Source organism: Panicum virgatum, chromosome 1N, assembly GCF_016808335.1.
Source record: "Panicum virgatum strain AP13 chromosome 1N, P.virgatum_v5, whole genome shotgun sequence".
Taxonomy (NCBI): domain Eukaryota; kingdom Viridiplantae; phylum Streptophyta; class Magnoliopsida; order Poales; family Poaceae; genus Panicum; species Panicum virgatum.
Genome location: NC_053145.1, coordinates 50,630,383 through 50,650,824, shown reverse-complemented (window position 1 = coordinate 50,650,824; position 20,442 = coordinate 50,630,383). Strand labels below are relative to the sequence as shown.

General features: G+C 46.3%; 2 protein-coding genes and 2 long non-coding RNA genes across 4 annotated transcripts; 1 reads left to right on the top strand and 3 right to left on the bottom strand.

Annotated features, from left to right (window-relative positions):
* Positions 1-154: 154 nt before the first annotated feature.
* Positions 155-1,055, bottom strand: LOC120656455. The gene is made up of 2 exons (XR_005667921.1): positions 713-1,055; positions 155-627 (listed from the first exon to the last, which is right to left on the bottom strand). It is a non-coding gene; the product is annotated as an uncharacterized LOC120656455 (long non-coding RNA).
* A 2,752-nt stretch (positions 1,056-3,807) lies between these two features.
* On the bottom strand, positions 3,808-4,964 carry LOC120656454. Its single transcript, XR_005667920.1, has 2 exons — positions 4,627-4,964; positions 3,808-4,323 (listed from the first exon to the last, which is right to left on the bottom strand). It is a non-coding gene; the product is annotated as an uncharacterized LOC120656454 (long non-coding RNA).
* A 460-nt stretch (positions 4,965-5,424) lies between these two features.
* On the bottom strand, positions 5,425-8,239 carry LOC120656453 (receptor kinase-like protein Xa21). The gene is made up of 2 exons (XM_039934546.1): positions 8,078-8,239; positions 5,425-7,935 (listed from the first exon to the last, which is right to left on the bottom strand). Exon 2 carries the CDS (start codon positions 7,757-7,759, stop codon positions 5,729-5,731), a length of 2,031 nt encoding a protein of 676 aa, XP_039790480.1. The 5' UTR covers positions 7,760-7,935; positions 8,078-8,239; the 3' UTR covers positions 5,425-5,728.
* Positions 8,240-13,561: 5,322 nt separating this feature from the next.
* Positions 13,562-15,757, top strand: LOC120656452. Its single transcript, XM_039934545.1, has 2 exons — positions 13,562-14,879; positions 14,986-15,757. Exons 1-2 carry the CDS (start codon positions 13,853-13,855, stop codon positions 15,486-15,488), a joined length of 1,530 nt encoding a protein of 509 aa, XP_039790479.1. The 5' UTR covers positions 13,562-13,852; the 3' UTR covers positions 15,489-15,757.
* The last annotated feature ends 4,685 nt before the right edge of the window (positions 15,758-20,442 follow it).

The window sequence follows — 20,442 nt, the reverse complement described above, 5'->3', positions numbered from 1 at the left end:
ATTACAGCCATACAAGCACTTCATCAAAATAACTTATGTTTTACCAAATCCTTTTTCTAAATGTTCAAAAACCCAATTTTAGTATGAGCTGGCCGTACATACGACTTGTTTATCCACCGCAAATAGCTTTCTAGCAGGGTTCTTCATCAATTCCAGCATGCTACTCGTGCCTACTTTTATTTGCCATCTTTATACCAATTGGAATCAAAGACAACATAAGCTAGTTACACGAGATCTTGCAAAGCATGACTTGCTTTTATTTAGTAGCTGCAACTTATGCTTTTCTGATTGCATGCAAGTTAATGGCTACTTCTCTCATGTTCATTCTTTCCCTTGGGAATGGACGCGTGCAAGCGAGAGCAACTTGCACGAGAGACAGCACACATCGATAGACATCATTTACAGTTCCTGCCAATGCTTGAATACGGCCCTTGCATTCTTCTTGGAGATGAGGATCAATGATATGCAACACTTGATCTGGAAAATTTCTCTCCCCAAAGCTGGCGATGCTAAGCCCACCATCGAACAGAGGTTCAGTTGGTCTTTTGCCTATGATCATCTCCAGAAGTACTATTCCAAAACTATAAACATCCCCACAGGTTGTTGCATGAACAGTTTGAGCATACTCTAAAAATATAGAGGAAAAAATATTGAGTACGTAACAGATCGCTTTATACAAAAACATGAAATGGAAACAATATTGATTTTATACCTGGAGCGATATAGCCTATAGTTCCTCTAACAGCGAGTGAACTGCTACAGCCTGAATGTCCAACTGCTATTGATCTGGAATCATCAACGAGACTTGCAATGCCAAAGTCTCCCAAATGAGCATTCATGTCATCAGCGAAAAGGTGCCTAGCCGGATTCGTTAGGTGGCCTCAGTAGCACTCCTCAGGTCCTGGGTTCGACTCTCAGTAGGAGCGAATTTCAGGCAAAAGTTAAAAAAATCTCCTCGCCTGCCTACACGCCAAAGCACATGAAAATAGGTCCCGGATCACCCCGGCCCGCTCTCACACGGGTTACGGTATGGGTTACGGCGCCCCTGTGTAAGGGTGGGGCGGAGGTTCGGGGGTTTTCTCGTCCTGCGTGAGAGGTCTTCTTCCACTACTACAGCCACCCCTATCACCGCCGGTTCTAAAAGTGCATCACCAACGGTTTTGGGTACCGTTGGATTTAAGTCGATGGTGATAGCGGGGCCATCACCGCCGGTTCCAAAACCGGCGGTGATGGCCGGGTTCATCACCGCCGGTTGATAAACCGGCAGTGATGCATGCGCCAACCGTTGGTGATGTGCACCCATCACCGCCGGTTGAAGACACGAACCGGCGGTGAAGACCTTTTTCCCATAAAAAAATATTTTCATATAATAATATTGCATCATTTGTACAACATATATAATATATAATTATAGCACTAGAATTCAACCATATGAGCTCATACATTGAGATTAAACAAAAGAGTTCATACAATCACCTCTCAGCCTTCTCTCAGCCTAAGTAGAAATAATTTTTAGATATCTAGTAGAGAAGTTGAGAACTGACTTTTTCTTGTCGATGTCAGGAATATCACTTCTCTCAGCCTTCTCAACAGTCACTTGCATTGCACAAATTGATACAATCAGCCTAAGACCATCCATCCATTTTGTCAGGCTGTAGGTATTCAAACAGCCTAATACCATCCATCCATTCTGTAGTCAAAAAGATGTCATGCCCTGGCCTCCTTTTGCACTGGCAGTCTGCTGATTTCTAGTTTACTCGTATCAATGCAAGATTGTTGTATTGCTGACACCTAATTGCTTGTGCAGTAAAAAAAACATTGTCCTATTTTTAGTGTGTCTGTGGTCCTACTCAGATCAATCAGTGGCAAAGCAGTAAAAAAAGAAGCAAGCAAGGCACAATGACAACAATGATACTATATGTAGGAACTTGGCACTGAATTATTATTCAAACAAGCATGCAACACACATGCATCAAGGCAAATGGTTGCAACACACATCCATCAGTACACTCTATGTTTTGAAGGAAATATTACGATAATTACGGAAGTTCACATGAAGACAAACAATATGCAAAATCAAATTGTCTTAACAGAATATTCAGTGTCATGGAAGCGTGGAGGAGCCAAAGAGAATCAAAGCTTATATGTTTGTTGCTACTGGTTTATACGGCATACTAAAAGCTCCAAGAGCTAAATCCAGCGGGAGGAGAAACTCGATTTCATAAGGATGCCGATGCCATTGTGGTGGCTTTTTAGAAGTCATTTTAATGTATAAGTTTCAACGTAATACATATTGGAAACATACTGAGTAAAAAAAATACCTTTTGCTATATAAATGGGAAAACATAGCATAAGAGAGTGTATCAATGTGCAACATAGGCAATTTGCCACGTTCAGACAACAGATACATCAAGGCAAATTGTTGCTTACATATATCAAGCAAATATACAATAGAGTGTACTGATGGATTCGAGTATCTATACAAGTTTGGACTAGATCACTCGCAGCAAAGAAGGGGTCCAAGCTAGAGGATTTCTTACCGATGAAAGATGAAAAGAAAGGAATACCAGTAGATACTTCCTACATGGTTAATCAAATACATTGAGATGAAAAGGAACTGTTTAACCTGTGCCTGAGAAAAAAGATCCATTAGGAGGGAACACTATGGAAACAATTGATGTTTCTTCCCAAACTTGTTATAAAAGCTTCATCGACCGTATATGCATCCACGATTCAGCCTGTTTGCACATGTTATCTAGCATAAAAGGGCAAATAACAACCATTCAGAGATAAGTGTTACCTAAAAGTAGTCATAGGGGCTTCTCATGAAAACTTGCACTGTGATAAGTGTTACCTAAAAGAAGTTTCGCTAGCTGGAAATACAAAGCCTAAATTGTTCAGAACTTGTAGTTCCGCAACAAATAACTGTCAGTCAATATGATTAACAAAATCACTTAACATGCAGCAACAGAAATCCACTATAGGTCAGAAAGGTTTGTAGTAGAACACTAAATCCTTTATTTTACCTCTTATTGAGGTTAAGAACTTAAGATCAGAATGTGAAGCATAAACGGACAAAAATTATATATTCACATGTTGCAAGGGAAGTGAATTGAGCAAACGGACATACAATAAGTGAAAATTATATATCTACAATGCTAGAGACAGGTAGTAGACTTCACAATTTTAAGCATACATCAATGTCGAACCAGAAGTGCATCAAAATACCAGAGACAGATAGTCAGAGACATGCTCGGGACACGGGCGGCATGTCGAGGAAGGTGGCCGGCGGCACGGGGAGAAAGGCCGGCGATGCGTTGGGGCAAGACCGGCGCAGCGGCTCGGTGGGGAGGGCCGCCCGTGCGGAGAAGGCCGGCGCCTAGGTGAGGACCTGCGTTGCTCGGCGAGGACGTCGCCCAGATGGGGAAGCCGCGCCGGTCGGCCGCGTGCCGGCCGCCGCAGCCACAGGGGCCGCCGCGGCCATGCCCGCCGGCAGTCACGCGCCGCGCGCCACCGCGCATCCGCAGCCCAAGCCCCGCTGCTGCGCGGCTGCGCGCCGCTGCAGCCCGCACTGGCGGGGAGGAGGAGGGGAGGGAGGCCGGAGGAGAAACTCGATTTCATAAGGATGCCGATGCCATTGTGGTGGCTTTTTAGAAGTCATTTTAATGTATAAGTTTCAACGTAATACATATTGGAAACATACTGAGTAAAAAAAATACCTTTTGCTATATAAATGGGAAAACATAGCATAAGAGAGTGTATCAATGTGCAACATAGGCAATTTGCCACGTTCAGACAACAGATACATCAAGGCAAATTGTTGCTTACATATATCAAGCAAATATACAATAGAGTGTACTGATGGATTCGAGTATCTATACAAGTTTGGACTAGATCACTCGCAGCAAAGAAGGGGTCCAAGCTAGAGGATTTCTTACCGATGAAAGATGAAAAGAAAGGAATACCAGTAGATACTTCCTACATGGTTAATCAAATACATTGAGATGAAAAGGAACTGTTTAACCTGTGCCTGAGAAAAAAGATCCATTAGGAGGGAACACTATGGAAACAATTGATGTTTCTTCCCAAACTTGTTATAAAAGCTTCATCGACCGTATATGCATCCACGATTCAGCCTGTTTGCACATGTTATCTAGCATAAAAGGGCAAATAACAACCATTCAGAGATAAGTGTTACCTAAAAGTAGTCATAGGGGCTTCTCATGAAAACTTGCACTGTGATAAGTGTTACCTAAAAGAAGTTTCGCTAGCAGGAAATACAAAGCCTAAATTGTTCAGAACTTGTAGTTCCGCAACAAATAACTGTCAGTCAATATGATTAACAAAATCACTTAACATGCAGCAACAGAAATCCACTATAGGTCAGAAAGGTTTGTAGTAGAACACTAAATCCTTTATTTTACCTCTTATTGAGGTTAAGAACTTAAGATCAGAATGTGAAGCATAAACGGACAAAAATTATATATTCACATGTTGCAAGGGAAGTGAATTGAGCAAACGGACATACAATAAGTGAAAATTATATATCTACAATGCTAGAGACAGGTAGTAGACTTCACAATTTTAAGCATACATCAATGTCGAACCAGAAGTGCATCAAAATACCAGAGACAGATAGTCAGAGACATGCTCGGGACACGGGCGGCATGTCGAGGAAGGTGGCCGGCGGCACGGGGAGAAAGGCCGGCGATGCGTTGGGGCAAGACCGGCGCAGCGGCTCGGTGGGGAGGGCCGCCCGTGCGGAGAAGGCCGGCGCCTAGGTGAGGACCTGCGTCGCTCGGCGAGGACGTCGCCCAGATGGGGAAGCCGCGCCGGTCGGCCGCGTGCTGGCCGCCGCAGCCACAGGGGCCGCCGCGGCCATGCCCGCCGGCAGTCACGCGCCGCGCGCCACCGCGCATCCGCAGCCCAAGCCCCGCTGCTGCGCGGCTGCGCGCCGCTGCAGCCCGCACTGGCGGGGAGGAGGAGGGGAGGGAGGCCGGAGATGGGGATGGGAGGGAGGAGAGGGGAGGGGAGAAGGCCGGGGGAGAGGAGCTCGGATGGGGAGACCGGGAGAGGAGCTTGGAGGGAGCAGTGGGGAGAGGATGGCGGGGGAGGAGGAAAAAATCTAAGCACCGGAGAGAGAGAGGGGGTGGGGAGAATGAAAAAAAATAGGTGGAGAACACATCACCGCCGGGTCATATTACAACCTGGCGGTGATGCTTACATATCACCGCCGGTTCGTAATATGACCCGACGGTGATGCTTACGTAAGCATCACCGCTGGGTCCATTTGGAACCGGCGGTGATAGACTAGCACCGCCGGTTCGAAACAAATTGGCGGTGATGGGGCGTTGGCGATGATATATTCAGTAGTAGTGTTCTTACATTAATGCCCGGGGGGCGGCTTGCCCCTCGCAAGTCGAGTTTTTTTTAGCATTCATGTCATCATCAAGAAGTATATTAGTTGGTTTCAAATCACAGTGGACAATAGCTCTCCCACAGTCATGGTGTACATAGGCCAGTGCATCAGCCATGCCAACACCTATGCTTAGTCTTTGAGCTAAGCCAAAAAGTTTTGGAGCTATACTACCACGTTTCTGATGCAACCATACATCCAAATTCCCGTTTGGCATGAACTCATAAATTAGGGCTCTGAAATCGTTACCATTATTGTCAATAGTTGAGTAGGCAGTTAGTATAGGAAGAGGATTCCGATGCCGAATGGTTCTCAAAGACTCACATTCGGAAATAAAACTTTTGTCCGCGAATCTTGTCTCAAGGTCAAAGACCTTAATGGCAACTTCGATTTAGCTTGAGTTAACTTTCCTTTGTATACTGAACCATAGCTTCCTCTTCCAACTAGGTTGAACTCTGAGAAGTTCTCCGTAGCTTGGGCTAGATCCTTGTATAAAACTCTTGGGAATTTCTTACCAAAAGAAAGCAATAATAAGTATGGTCGTCTTGGTGCCTTCTTCCCAATGAATATAGCGTAAATTGACAACCCGAGTGACATGAAGCCAAATACGAGAATCAATAAGATGGTCAAGTAGTGTTTCCATTCTATTACCCGAGAAGCTGCAGGGCATGCAGGCATATGGAGATCCATCGCTCCTCCGCAGAGCCCCCAGTTGCCAATGAGTGAAACAGCCGTTGCATTTGCAAATATTCCATTGATTGGTATTGCTCCTTGGATATGATTGTATGAAAGATCCAGCTTATTGAGAAGTGATAGATCCTTCAAAATGGTTGGAATGGTTCCAGACAAGTTATTGTGTGACAGATTTAGTGTTTTTAAGCTCTGTAAGCCCTTGAAAGACGTTGGAATGTTTCCTGTGAGGTGATTTTGGTCCATTAGGAGGGTTTCTAATTGTAGAAAATTGCCAAAATTATCTGGGATTTCGCCACTAAGATTGTTTGATGAAAAACGTAGGTCTATGAGCTGTTCAAGTTTGCTAATATCTAGAGTTATGTCACCTTGTAGATTATTGTGGCTAAGGTCGAACAATACGAGTTGTTCAAGTTTTCCAAAGTTTGGTGGTATATACCCTTGAAAGTTGTTGTAACTAAGATCCAACTGTTGGAGGTGTTGAAGATTTCCCAAGCTAGCTGGTATGGAACCCTCAAATTCATTTCCGCTTATGTCGAGTGTTAACAACTGAGTAAAACTGAAGGACGGGATTGGCCCAGTGAAGTTGTTCGATTGGAGAAGCAGAACTTGTAGGCTTTTTAAGCTTCCAATCCATCCTTCAATTGTACCACTAAAATAGTTTTCATGCAGCTCCAATCTAATTAAGCCACTAAGATTCCCTATGCCCCGTGGAATATGTCCAGATAAGCTGTTTCCAGACAACAACAGATGTTGAAGGCTAGTCGATAAGTTGCTGATTGACAGTGGTAAAGGTCCCTGCAGCTCATTGTGAGCCAGTGAGAGGGACTTCGGAGATTTACAGTTTCTTAATGCATTCAAGAATTCCCAATCCTGGTTGTCCCCTGCTACAAGTTGGTTATTTCCAAGGTTTAACTCGGTCAAATTCAAAAGTTTTCCCAAATTAGTAGGAATTTGCCCTGAGAATTTGTTAAGTGATAAATCTAACATTTCTAGCCGAGTATTGCCTAGGGAAGCTGGGATGGGACCTTCAAAAGAGTTATTTTCCAAGGTAAGCTGGACGAGATTCGGAAGAAGTTCTCCTATGTTAGGTGGCAGTGATGCCTTGTCTAGCATATTGTGGTCTAGGCTCAGAGATATTAGAGAAGCAAGACTGAATATGGAAGCTGGAATTTGACCTGAAAGCCTGTTGCCGCCTAGGATCAAGTATTCTAAATTATTCCTAAGTTGGACGAGCTCACTAGGAATGCTTCCCTCTAGTTGATTGTCAGCCAAACTTACAGATACTAAATTTGAGAAGAGGCCAAATTTCGGAGAAATTGAACCCACCAGCGAGTTTGAAAAGATGTATAAGTAGATCAAGTTGGAGCAGTTCGTAAGTGCATCAGGAATGTTTCCAGACAAATTGTTGCTGTTCAGAAAAAGGTACTGTAGTTGTTGGAGGCCACCAAGAAGAGGCAGGGGACCAAAGAAGTTATTGTCAGAGAGATCAAGATAATTAAGGAAGGTAAGGTTGCCAAGAGAGGAGCTGATTTGGCCGGATAAACTTTTCCCGGTGAGGGTGAGCGACAGGACGCGCCATTGTCGTCGCGTCCAGGTGCACGTGATACCATTCCACCGACAGAAGTGGGAGTTCATGGTCCAATTGCTCATGGCTCCATGAGGATCGCTGGTGATGCCCTGCTTGAAGTCAAGCAGTGAGCGGAGATCCTGGCTGCTATCGTGAGCTGCCGAGCAATTGATGTTGGCAACTCCGTGCACAACAGCAGCAACGGCAACACTATGTGCATTCCGAGTTTCGCAGGCTGCTTGGATAACACACTTGTCATCTGCAGAATATAAATTGATAGCGTCTTCATTCCGGCCAACAAAGATACAGCCATGAGGGAAGCTAAGTGAAATGCTTAGCTGGAGTGCTAATCAGAATTCATAAGGGACGAGGGTGTAAGTGTAGGAATCAGGAAGGGGTACCTGTGTTCAGCCAGAGGACAACGCCTTAGCCTTTGATCTGTTTGGTTTGGATGCTTGGTTTGCCGGGTGGTGGCGAGAGAATTATGAACGTTTTAGTTGGTTTGGATGCTCAGCTGTCTGGGGCCTTACGGGGTACTCTATAAGAACTGTTTTTACAGCATCCTCACATCCACACACTTGCACTTCATCTCATCATCTGCTACTGTCACGCCTTAGCTTTGCTTGACCGCCATTGCTGCAAAGACCTTGAGTCGGTCAAACTTACCAGTTTGTACACGTGCACATCAAGGTGACTCCGTGACTGGCCATTAGTCCTTTCAACGGGTAGTTCTTGGGCTTAGTGATATCGGTTTCTAGGCCACTTTCAGTCACAACCCAAATCCAAGGTCCAAGAGATGATCCATAGCATTTCTCTCCTAGGACACGTTGCGGCCCATTTCTGGCTCGATTTGGGCAACCTGATGAAGCCCGGTGGAGTGAGATATACTAATATGTAATACCCATTTTTTCCGCAAACGTGTCTGAGCACGTATTTCATTAAGAGGAGGAGAATTACAACGGCGATACTACAAGAGAACCCTCGTAGTGCAGAAAAACAAGACCACCAAGCAAGTGGCAACGACCGAAAGTAAGCTAAAGCAAAGAAAGAAAGAGGAAGGGAAGCCACCCAACCTAACGAACCTAAAAACGACCAACATCCATCCCAGCTGAAAAGATACATCATGACCTTGAATGTCTACGGCGAATTACTAAACGACCAAAATACAACCAAGGTGGCAAAGCATCCACCTGGACGGCAAAGCATCCGTCTAAGACCGAAAAGCGCGGAAAACGGCGGCTAAGCATCCACCCGAGAAGCGACGACAGCGGCAAAGCTTCCGCCAAGATGATGAGGTGGCGAAGCATCCACCTAGACGGCAAAGCATCTGTTTAGAACCGAACAGCACAGCAATTGGCGGCCAAGCATCCGCCCAAGAAGCGACGACGGCAGCCAAGCTTCCGTCAAGACAACGATAGCGGCAAAGCATCCGCTTGATCCGACCACAAGTGTAGACATAGCACGGCGGAGATGCAACAAAAGAGCATTGGCACGGATGGACGATGACCTCGGAGCCACCACTAACCACCCAACACCGGAGTGTCGGAGTCCCCGGACGGCGGGCCGAGCCGACTAGCAGGCCACAGGCGGCGGCAGCCCCCACCAGCGGCAACAGCACCACCAGCAGCAGTCGCCACCCGCAGGAGGCGCCGGCGACGGGGAAGCCCCACAATGCAATGCCCGGCGGCGGCTACGGACCCCGACGACTGGCGGCAAGGAAGCCCCACGAGGCGGCGCACGCCGGCGGTCTCGGACCCCGCTGGCCGGCGATGAGGAAAGGCCCAAGAGGGGGCGCCCGCCGGCGACCATGGACCCCGGCAGGGGGAGGGGGAGTGGCGGCAACGGCGCCCCCGACCGGTTGCCGGCGAACCCCAGCCGGGAGAGGGGCTCACCAACCAAATCCAGCCCGGAGGTGCCCGGATCCGGTGAAGGGGCGCCCGGATCTGGCTCCCCGCGACGGCGGCCGGCGAACAGCGGCGGCGACCCAGGTTCATAGGAGTGGGACGAGTTTCCCCAGCCGGAATCGGCCAGATCCGGCACGGGGGACCCCGGATCCGGCGAGGCTGGCTGGATCCGGCCCCGGCGGCTGGCAGCGAGGCGACGGCAAGGGCAGGTTTGGGGGCCGGAGGAGGGAGGCGGGGGGGAGGACAGAGGGAGGAGGGGCGCGAGTTGAGACAACTTTGGCTCAACCGCGGGCCGCCGCCGCCCGGATAGACCGGGGGCGGCCTGAGGAGGGGAGGTGGCTGGGGGGGCTCTACGTAATACCCATTCATTCAGTCATTACAGATTACCCACGGGCCATGGCTTAGGGAAAAGCAAATTTCGCTTTATTGGTATTCTTACCGCAGCCACGTTACAAGAGCTACAGTGGTGTAGCACTGTAGTCTCTGAGGCCATCCAACCCTCCATATAGGATGGTTTTCATAATATTAAATATATCACTATATAGGAATTTTAGTTTATGTGGCACCATAATAAATGAGAAAGAAAGTGAAAGGAGCCAGAAAGTTGGTCCCATGCAAAAGCAAGACTCAATGTTGACACAAGAACCTATGTACTAGACACTATTAAATTGTGCATTGAGAATAAGTTGGTGTCTTCATAATAAATAGAGAAGAAATATGATACGTGGATAAAAGAGAATGAGTTCATAGAAAACCACACAAAGACATTATGAGTTGTGGAGTGTAGTTTTTAAAATGTGGTGTCTTGATGATATGGCATCATAAACACTAGTTATAGACACTATGGTTGGAATTGCTCTGATTCGATTAGTGGTTCGATCCCAATTTTTTCAATGCGACAACAAACTATGTATTAAAAGATTAAAAAAAGCTACCTGATGGGCACTGGAAACTCGAGAGAATGCGAAGGACCAACGATCACTTCCAGATCAATTTTTTTAGCATAAAGATACGATAAAGGTGATGTTCTGAAAGGCAAGTCTTGCATTGGAGGTCGTCGTCTCGGAGATAGCCAATCATGGGTGGAAGCATAACCTTAGAATTGGTTTAGATGATTTTCCATTTGTTCATTCCCCCAGCTAGTCAATAAATGGCTATGTTTTGTAATAATCTTTGGGTTGTGTATACTTTGTAGAGGCCGGAACTCGTTTCCATTATTAAAAAAAACATGAGAACCCGTTCCGCAACACGTGCACCGATTATTGGTCAAGAAGAAAGAGATTAGGGAGGAGATTAGGTGATAAAGATGAAGGGATTCTGAGCAGAGCAACATGATCAGGCATGCGTCAGGCCGGCACATGTGACGTTAGTTGCAACACCAGCCGGGTCACCCACTGGCCGACGCTCGAGAAAAAGGAAAAGTCCAATTTTCACTCTCGAACTATTGCAAAAGTCTGATTTTCAACTTTTAACTACGAAACCAGACAGCATATGCCATTCAACTATCAAAACCGGACAAATTTGGACCTTGGAGTGATTTTGAAGGTGGTTTTGTATTTTCTAAAAAATTAAATAAATGTAATTAGATTTAAAAAATCAAAACTAATTCACTTAAATCATAAAAATATAAAACTAGTACCAAAAGTTTTCTAAAAATGTAATATATCTATTATTGCTCTATTTGAATCTTAGTTATTAAAAATAATAGGCATAACTGCAAGTAGCCAAATATTATAAACATAAAAAAATTAGATCTAAATAGCTCACAATTCATGTGACAATAGATATATTATATTTTTAGAAAACTTTTGATACCATTTCATAATGTTTGACTTAAAATGAATTACTTATAATTTTTTTAGTGTAAAATTGAATATTTTTAATTCTCATAAAATAGAAAACCACCTTCAAAACCACCCCATGGGCCAAATTTGCTCGGTTTTGATAGTTGGATGGCCTATGTTGTCCGGTTTCGTAATTCAATGTCGAAAATCGAACTTTTGCGATAGTTGGAGGGTGTAAACCGGACTTTTCCTTGGAGAAAAAAGAACCAATACTTTTCTTTATCACTTGGTATCTGGGAAAAGTCTCATACGTGTGTTGTGCGTTGCCTCCTCCAATCGTTGTTTGTACCTCCGTCTTGTCAAACGGCATCATCAAGTTGTAAAGGGCAGAGATGCCGAAACGTTTGAAAAGTTTTTTTGAGGTCGTACCAGCATTAGTCCCAGTTTAGAGAAAAAGTTACCCTGTACATATAAACAAAATTTCCCTCTCTTGGAATTTGATTTTTTTTATTTTGCGGCAGATTTTAACCGGACTGAAGGCTCCATTGCATTTCACTAAAATCATTTAAAACCATCGATGGAATAAAAGGAATGGTTAGTAAGAAAATAATTGCAGAAAAAGGACGTTGCTACGTATAATTATTAAATACGTGAATGAATTATTGGTGATTGCATTTCGAGGTTCCTCGTAAAATTAGAGAAGTAGGTGAAAGTTCTATCCCGCATTCTTCCGTTTGGAAAGCTAGACCTGCTCTACCTTATTCTTATTAGCATAGTGATTACGGAAGTGATAGTAACTGATCAACTACTGCTAATTCCCACAAATCTTGTCAAGTGCCGTTTTCTTTCAGAGAAATGCTGCATGTACAACAGGTATCCTAAAACTTCAATATGTACATGTAGCCACAATTCTCACTAGGTTGGGAGTTAGGGGATTATCTTTTTCTTTTACAAATGAATTCGCAAGAACTGTCTAGTAAGTCTATGTGATGAAACATCAGTTATGCATTTCCTTAAATTTCATTTTGTGTTGTTCTCGTGTCAACAACTAATTTAATACTCCCTCCGTATTGGTAAAGGAAGTCGTTTAGGACAGCGACACGGTCTCCAAAACACAACTTTTACGTAAACTTTTATGAAAGTATTTTTCAAGACAAATCTATTCATATAATTTTCACATTTGTAAACTCAACAACTTAAAAGTTATTGATGATTTATATTTTCAATGTTTGACCCAAATCTTATCCAAAACGACTTCTTTTACCAATACGGAGGGAGTATATTAGTTTTTTTAATAGGATTAGGGAATGTTTGATTGATAACTTACAATTGCCAACATTTTAGCGTCTAACTACTTCATGCTCATGATTGCTTCATAGAAAGTTTTATATTCATGTTTTAATAATGAAGATGATTATACATTAAAAAATCAATTTTGTAGCTACAAATTTATTTCACTTGAACCAAGTATAGTGAAATATGTATTCCATGCTAAGGGGTTAGCTAAACATATATTAATTTATTGCCCACAAATGTGAAAGTTTGAACATCGTTGTTAAAACAGAGATAGAAGCAACTCAAGAAATACTGAATGATTACAGAATATATGAGGGGTGAGACGTCCAAGTTTGATAGAATCCTAATCTAGACTAGATCTTAGAATCCCATGATCCAAAAAAACGCATGGAGCCAAAACAATTCAGACCCCATTATAAATCTTAATTTCGTTGTATCATGATCCTTAGCGTAGGATCTTATGGGATCACATAGTAACCTTAAATTTTGACTTAATAATGTTTAAGATTAAGTTGAATTCGAATTGAATGGAGTAAGTGGACTCAGGCATACAAAATCCAATAAATTCATCAAAGCAGCATTACACACTTCTATTTTTAGAGCATGATTAATACCATATTTTAAATATATCTTTTTCTATCCAAAATCTGACAGTTTCACAATCTGATGGTCCAATCCTATAATATCAATTCGAAGATATGAAAAGGTCAAACATTCGGTGAATCTCAGCCTTTATGATTGAAAACCTCAAAACGTCCCTCACATCATGACCTTTCACGGATTCTGGAAATATACCACGCTGAAAGCATTCACATGCCGCGTCACCAACCCACTCGCACCGTGCGACGTCCTGGTGTGCTGTCCCCGCTGCAACTGCAACTAAACCCGCGTCCGCAGCATCATCTTCACGCCCGGGTGCACGCGGAATTTTAAAACCAACCCCTCCTCCGGCTCCAAACCTTTGCCTGTTTTGGTTGAGCCGGTCCGCGTCCCGTGCCCGCGGCAGCCTCCCGAGACCCTCCACCAAACCACGCTCCAAGAACGCAACAACAACTCCAGCGCGCAGAAAGAATCAGCCGGCCGCACACCAGCACCCCCAAGAGCAATCGCCACCATGTCCACGTCTAACTCTCCGTCGGCGCACCTGCCATCCCTCCGGTGAGCGGCAGCGCGGCAAGGCCCAGCGCGTGCCATGGCGGCGCTGTTGCTCGGCCTGCTGCTCGCCGTCGGGCTCCCCGTCGCGGCGCTGCTCGCGGTCGCGTTCCTGGTGTACCGGCGGCGGAGCTCGCCGCGTAACGCGCCGCCTGAGCTCCCCGAAGTCGCCCCTGCTGCGGCTGGTCCGGAGCCGACGGCGAGCCCCGGGCTGGCGAAGCTGAACATGAGGTACAGCGCCGCCAGCGGCCGCGTGGGGCTCCGGTTCCAGCAGCTGCACCAGCACCAGCACCACGCCCGCGTCGACGTCAGGCACCGGGGCCCGGGCGGCGGCGGCGGCGCGCAGCAGGGCGCGTTCCAGTGGGCGGACCACCCGCGGCTGGTGACGGAGGCGGCGGAGAACGGGTGGGCGCAGTTCGTGTTCGCGGTCGCGCCGCCGCGGTCAAAGTCCGCCTCCTCGTCGCCGCTCTGGGGCACCTGCCCGGTCTGCGACGCCGGGATGACGAGCCGCGACATGGCCGAGGCGGCGTGGGAGCTGCCCACGGGGTCGTCCGAGCGGATGCAGGCCGTGCGGCTCAACCCGGCCGCCGCCGCCGCCGCCGCCACCGCGTCCAGCAGGAAGTGGCTCCCCGGAAGCATCCCGAGCCCGCTCCGCGGCGATACGGACGCGGGGAACAACCCCGGCGCGCTGTGCCTCGCCAGGATGAGCCTGCCGCTGCCGGGGCCGCCGCTCGCCGGCGCGCCGTTCCCGCAGGACGCCTACTTCGAGATCACCATCATCTACCTGAACACGAGACGGCCGGAATGGTCAGCGTCGAGGGCGAGCAGGCGTGGCCGGGACGGCTCCAGCGAGAGCGACCGCGTCAAGCTCATCCGTTTCGCACCGGACGCCAAGGACCCGGTCCAAGAAACCAGAGCCGCCAAGGACGAGCAACAGGACAAGCAGCGGCACCTCGTCATGTCGCTGGGCCTCGCCGCCGCTTCCGCCGCGCCGCCGCGGCCGTCGCTGCCCGGGACGTACGCGTCGTCCATCGGCTTCCACTCCGACGGCGCCGTCTACCTCGACGGTACGTGATTTGCAGAGCACACAAAGCGCTCTGCTTCGATGATTCTTGACTCTTGAGTGCACACAAAGACGACGTGATCTGAAAGGGTTTCGATGGATTGCTCCAGGGATGAAGCTGGTGTACGAATCGGACAAGTCCTCGTGGGCGGGCGTGGACAAGGTGGTCGGCTGCGGCTTTGAGCCGGCGAAGCGCAAGGTGTTCTTCACCGTGGACGGGCAGCTGGTCCACGCCGTGAGCTGCAACGCGGAGGCGTTCGCGAGCCCGCTGTACCCGGTGCTGGCCTCCAGCTTCGACGTGATGGCGCTGGTCAACCTCGGGCAGGGCAAGTTCCGGTACGCGCCGGCCAACGCGCGGCGCACGGCGAACCCGTGCTTCGTGCGCGCCGCGTCGGCGGTGGACGCCCGCGGCGGCGGCGGCGGGAGCGGGTCCATAGGGCTCGACTTCGACGACAGCGGCGAGCTCTTCTCCATGGGCCGCGTGGACTCCGGGTGGATGGAGGCGATTCGGGTGAGCAAGAGCAGGAAGGACAGCGTCGCCGGCTCCGGCGCGGCGTCGGTCGGCGATCCGGAAGGCGAGTCCGACCTGTTCGAGATCCCGCTGCGAGACTGATGAACGCGACGGCCGCCGGAGACCGACAGGTGGCCCATTTGTCAAAACAGGAGTTAGTTGTTGTAGTTAATGGCTAATGGTCATGGTGATACTGACAGATGCTTATTAGCAGCTTAGGAGTTAGGACACTGCAGGATAATTTGGCTGTCGTTGTTGTACTATCATCTAGCTGCTGTTATCTAGATGTGAAAAAAGTGTTACAAGTAGGTTAAAAGGATTGAAAGTTTGTCTTATGTAACGAGCTTTTGATTCGTTACTTCCTTCTTTGACTCCCTTTTGTGCCTTTTTTAAATCTTTTTTTGGCTTTTACTATTTTTGATGTAGAGATGATAGAGTGGAGATAGATTCTGGGACTAGAATTTCGAATAAAGAGGAGAAAAGGTGCCTACAAAACACTACAAGTTTAAAAGAATATCTTTGATTCACATTTCCATGGCTAATAATGGTATCTTTTACCAGAGATTTGCAAAGCCCATGCAACTTTGTACTTTTGGTATTGACTACTTCTATCATCTCACCTATTTTTATATTTTGGGTGCTTTTTGTTCATTTAATAGAAACTTACTATGCTGGGCTGTCTAGTTTGCTATTAATAAAAAGGTCCAGCTTCGTGATGATACACCTATTAATCGAGCAATTATTTAGCCCCTTGTGAATTTGTTATTCTTGCAGCAACAAATGAGCATATACAAATCTTGCACGTTTTGTTATGTATGGATCTTGCATTAATTGAAGTTGTAATGTATATTCCTTTTTATTTGTCAAATTATATATTCGCATTTATACACAACAGAAATTTAGCTATTATTAGGTCCTGTTGATTTTTTTTTTGGAAAAAAAACATCACGCCATGAAAGTGAGAGCAATAGCATTTTCACATGACAATTTAAATAGCGTACATTATCAACTATTCATAATCTGACAAATGGACTTCTCACATGTAGCCGTAGGGCGGAATGAATTAGCCACATGCGCATGTAATATATGTTTTCTTAGGAGCGAAAAGGAGAAACAGGGGAGGAATTTGGGTTTTAATTCAGAGCAATCCTCTCCTTAAAACAAGTTTAATTTCTAGCTACTGTGCACAGATGATAACTATGCGAAGAAAAGAATTCTAATAAGTGGCATCCCAAGCAACAAGTAGCCTGAAACAGTTGCGTGAAGAGATTCGAGTAACCCGGGAACCTTGTGGCGGCGATAAAGGAGATAGCTAGAGCCGTATGGGAGCTCCGGTCCCATCAAACCACACGGCATACTCAACGGCATAGAATCAGAGCCGCTCCACAACTTGCCATTTGGCCACCCCGTTTGCACAAGAACTCCGCGAAGAAAATCCTACAAGATATGAAGATAAGATAGATGCCGATACCATGCCTATGGCCTTGCCACACCACCGAACAACGCCATCCAACAACGAAGTGACAAACCATTGCCGTCGGACAACAAAAAAAAAACACGCGAGCTCGTGCCGTCCCCGAACGTCACTGCAGCCGGAATGATAATCTAGTTATTGGGCTGGCTGGCACTGCACCCAGGTGTGACCTCCATGTCCATCCATGGCCGCAAGGTGTCGTCGATAGCCTCTCCAACCTGGAGCTGCATGCGCATCCAGTGATGCTTCTTTATTTCCGTGCTCTGATCCGCCGCCCGCGCCCAACCGCACCGCAGACTTTTTTTCTCCTGGTTTTTTTTTCTGCGAGAGGTCAGCATCTGAAGCCGCTGCGCAGCCGGCTCTATGAGAATACGGCCGGCCGTCCTTTGCGTGACGAGGTTTTGGACTTTGGGACGACGCTGCTTCTCCTGGAAGGTGAGGCCGTGAGGGTCTGGTCCAGCCATGCCTCTGCCAGCCTTCTTTTTCTCCTGTTGAGGTCACCTGGTCCATTCCATTCTGCTCGGCCGCTCAGGATCATTTCTCACCAGCTGATTAGGTGCAGTACCAACCTCCGTTTTCATATAGTACTTGAGAATTTCGACCGCGGCACAGATCACATGGCAATCCTATTTTACACATGTACTCCGTGAAGAAAATGTCCCTGATTAAAATTAGAACACGTTCGCAGCATGTCAAAAATTCTGGAAGCAGAAAGAATCTGCGTTACTTGAAATTCAGGGGCGGGATCACTTCCAACAGGCTAATTGCCCTGGTGCTGGGTAAAGCTGGGCTCTCCATGCGACCCATGTTGATGACAAAAACTTGAAAGTGTTTTAAGTGCCGTGCGTGAATTTTCTTTTTTCTGGTTTAAATTATTAATTGGCGGTGGTCCTATCTTAAAGGCAAAGTTGGAAATAACTTTTTGGAAACCCTGTAGTGTCAGATTTAGTTCAATCTCTGTGGAGTTAGTTAAAGTTGTCCAGTCTTCTTCCGTCTTCTTCCATCTTGAAATATAAGGCATACCGTTTTGTTCTAAGTCAAAGCAGTTCAAGTTTGACCAAATTTATAAAAGAAAAATGCAAAACAAATAATGACACGAACTATGGATATGTGCAAAGGAAAGTAAGTGTGTACCAAAAGAAAGTAATATATGGGTACAAGAGATGTGTATAGAAAATTGCTGGTGTAAACAGTATTATCTTTTTGGTAGAACTATTTTTCTTGTATTAAAAAATGGGTCTCCACCCCCTTTCGTCAATTTTTTTGGCCTTATAAGTGGGACCTCCACGAGGGATAACAGTGGACCTAATCTTGGTGGATAAGAGTTTCATTTGTTTCAACTTTTACTTTTATATTATATAGTATAGATTTTAATCAAACTTAGGATAGTTTGACTTAGAATAAATGAAATGTCATACATTTCACGACTGAGCGAGCAGGAGTGTTTGTCAACGGAGGTTGGTAGTATTCTTTTTCTTCCATTTGTTTAGGGTAATGATGTCAGGAAATCACATTCCCGTTGTAGAATCCTTCTTGGGATGTGCACTCCTGCCATGAAGTTAAACAATCTTGCAGTTATTTTGCGTTCAGATCTCCACAGGCTGCAGTACCATCCAACCAAACTCAAGTTCTGTGCCATGTGACCACGAGCATGTATCCAGTCATATCTGTAAGGAAACGGGTAAGCTACGCTAGCATCACTACCGCATATACCCAAGATGCTTGCGAGTAGAAGATCATAGATCGTTACCACTAGACACGCAGCGCAGCAGAAGAAGTCGCGCGTCGATGTAGAGGAAGTAGTCTATCACGTCCCACGAACCGAGCTCCTCGTACTTGATCCCAGCAGCCGATCAGCGCAGCAGTCGCAGCAGCGCCTCCACGGAATCCACACGTATGGGGATGAAACGCCGGGCGTCGGTGTGCTAGCACCGTACGCACGGCAAGGGCGGCGGCCGAGAGGGGGGGCGGCGGCTAGGGAGGTGGCACGGCTCACAGGGTTGTGTCGCCCCCTAGCCCCTCCCTCGTATATATAGGGCGTACTAATGGGCTTCTATCTCATAGGCCCATTAGTAATCCTAATCTCTCTTGGATCAATATACTCTTGGGCCTTTAAACCGTATTGTGATGATGGGCTCTTGGGCATATCACCAACAATCTCCCACTTGCACTAGAGACAATCATACAGACAAGCTTTCCAACATTCCAAACCCCTTAAGTGTGTGACCCGTTAGGTTCATGTGTAGGTGGTCGTGATCGGAAATCATTTCCGAATCACAAGTCAATAGCGGCACCTAGCAGAGCATAGTGACTCACAAATACACATAAAGATCATATCGGCCGAACCTTAGATATACTCATACACCGATCTCTTTGCCACACGATACCAGTCAAGCTCAAGGCGCGATGCGTGCCACCTTTGTGATAGCTCGACCATTCTCTCGATCTAATAGTGGATTCTATTAATAACTAATCTTTAGTCATAATGATTATCTCTTTAATCACTTTGGCATGGCCATGCACTTTCAAATCCAACTATCTCGAGGGGCCCAGAGATATGTCTCCCGTTATCTAGGAGGAGCAAATTCCATCTTGATCCTCTCACATCTCATTCCATGTTTCATGACACACCTGTAAGCTACTTTTGTAACTACCCAGTTACGGAGTAGCGTTTAGCAGCCCCAAGATGCACCACTACACACAGTGAGAAACAATGGCGATCTCAGGTCTAAGGATCCAGTAGGTATAACACTCAAGAACAACTGATGGCACATAAAAAATAACAATCCCAACATTGTCTTGGAGTGGGTCAATCCAACACCATGTTCACCAACATGTGTCCACATCATTAATCTGATATCTCTATATCCATGATCCGTGAAACATGATCATCAATTAATGCATGTGCTAGTCTCAACGTCGTTGTTGTCCCACATAATGACATAAACTAGGGATAATTTAGAATCATATCATTGTCAACAAAGAGTTTCACGAACAAGTCACGTACTTGATAATCAATGTAAAATAATCATCCATGGAACAAATAATAATTATTCATCATTACATAAACATACTCATGACACAAAAATCTCCCATGCACACTAGAATTACTGATGTAAGTATCTAATACCCATAGATCTCATGTGCACCTTATGCTTTGGTTGTGGGAGAGGTTTCGTCAACGGATCAGCAACGTTTGAATCCGTGTGCACCTTGCAAACCTTCACATCACCTCTCTCAACAAAGTTACGGATGAGGTGATACTTCCGCAGTATATGTCTGGACTTCTTAGCTGTTCTAGGCTCCTTTGCTAGTGCAACGGCACCACTATTATCACAATAGAGGTCCACTGGACTGGACGCACTAGGAACAACACCAAAGTCAGAAACAAACTTTCTGATCCAAACAGCTTCTTTTGCAGCTTCGGAAGCTGCAATATACTCGGCCTCTGTCGTCGAATCAGCCACCGTATCTTGCTTGGAACTCTTCCAGCTCACTGCCCCACCATTGAGGCAGAAAACAAAACCGGATTGCGATTTGGAGTCATCTTTGTCTGTTTGAAAACTAGCATCGGTGTAACCC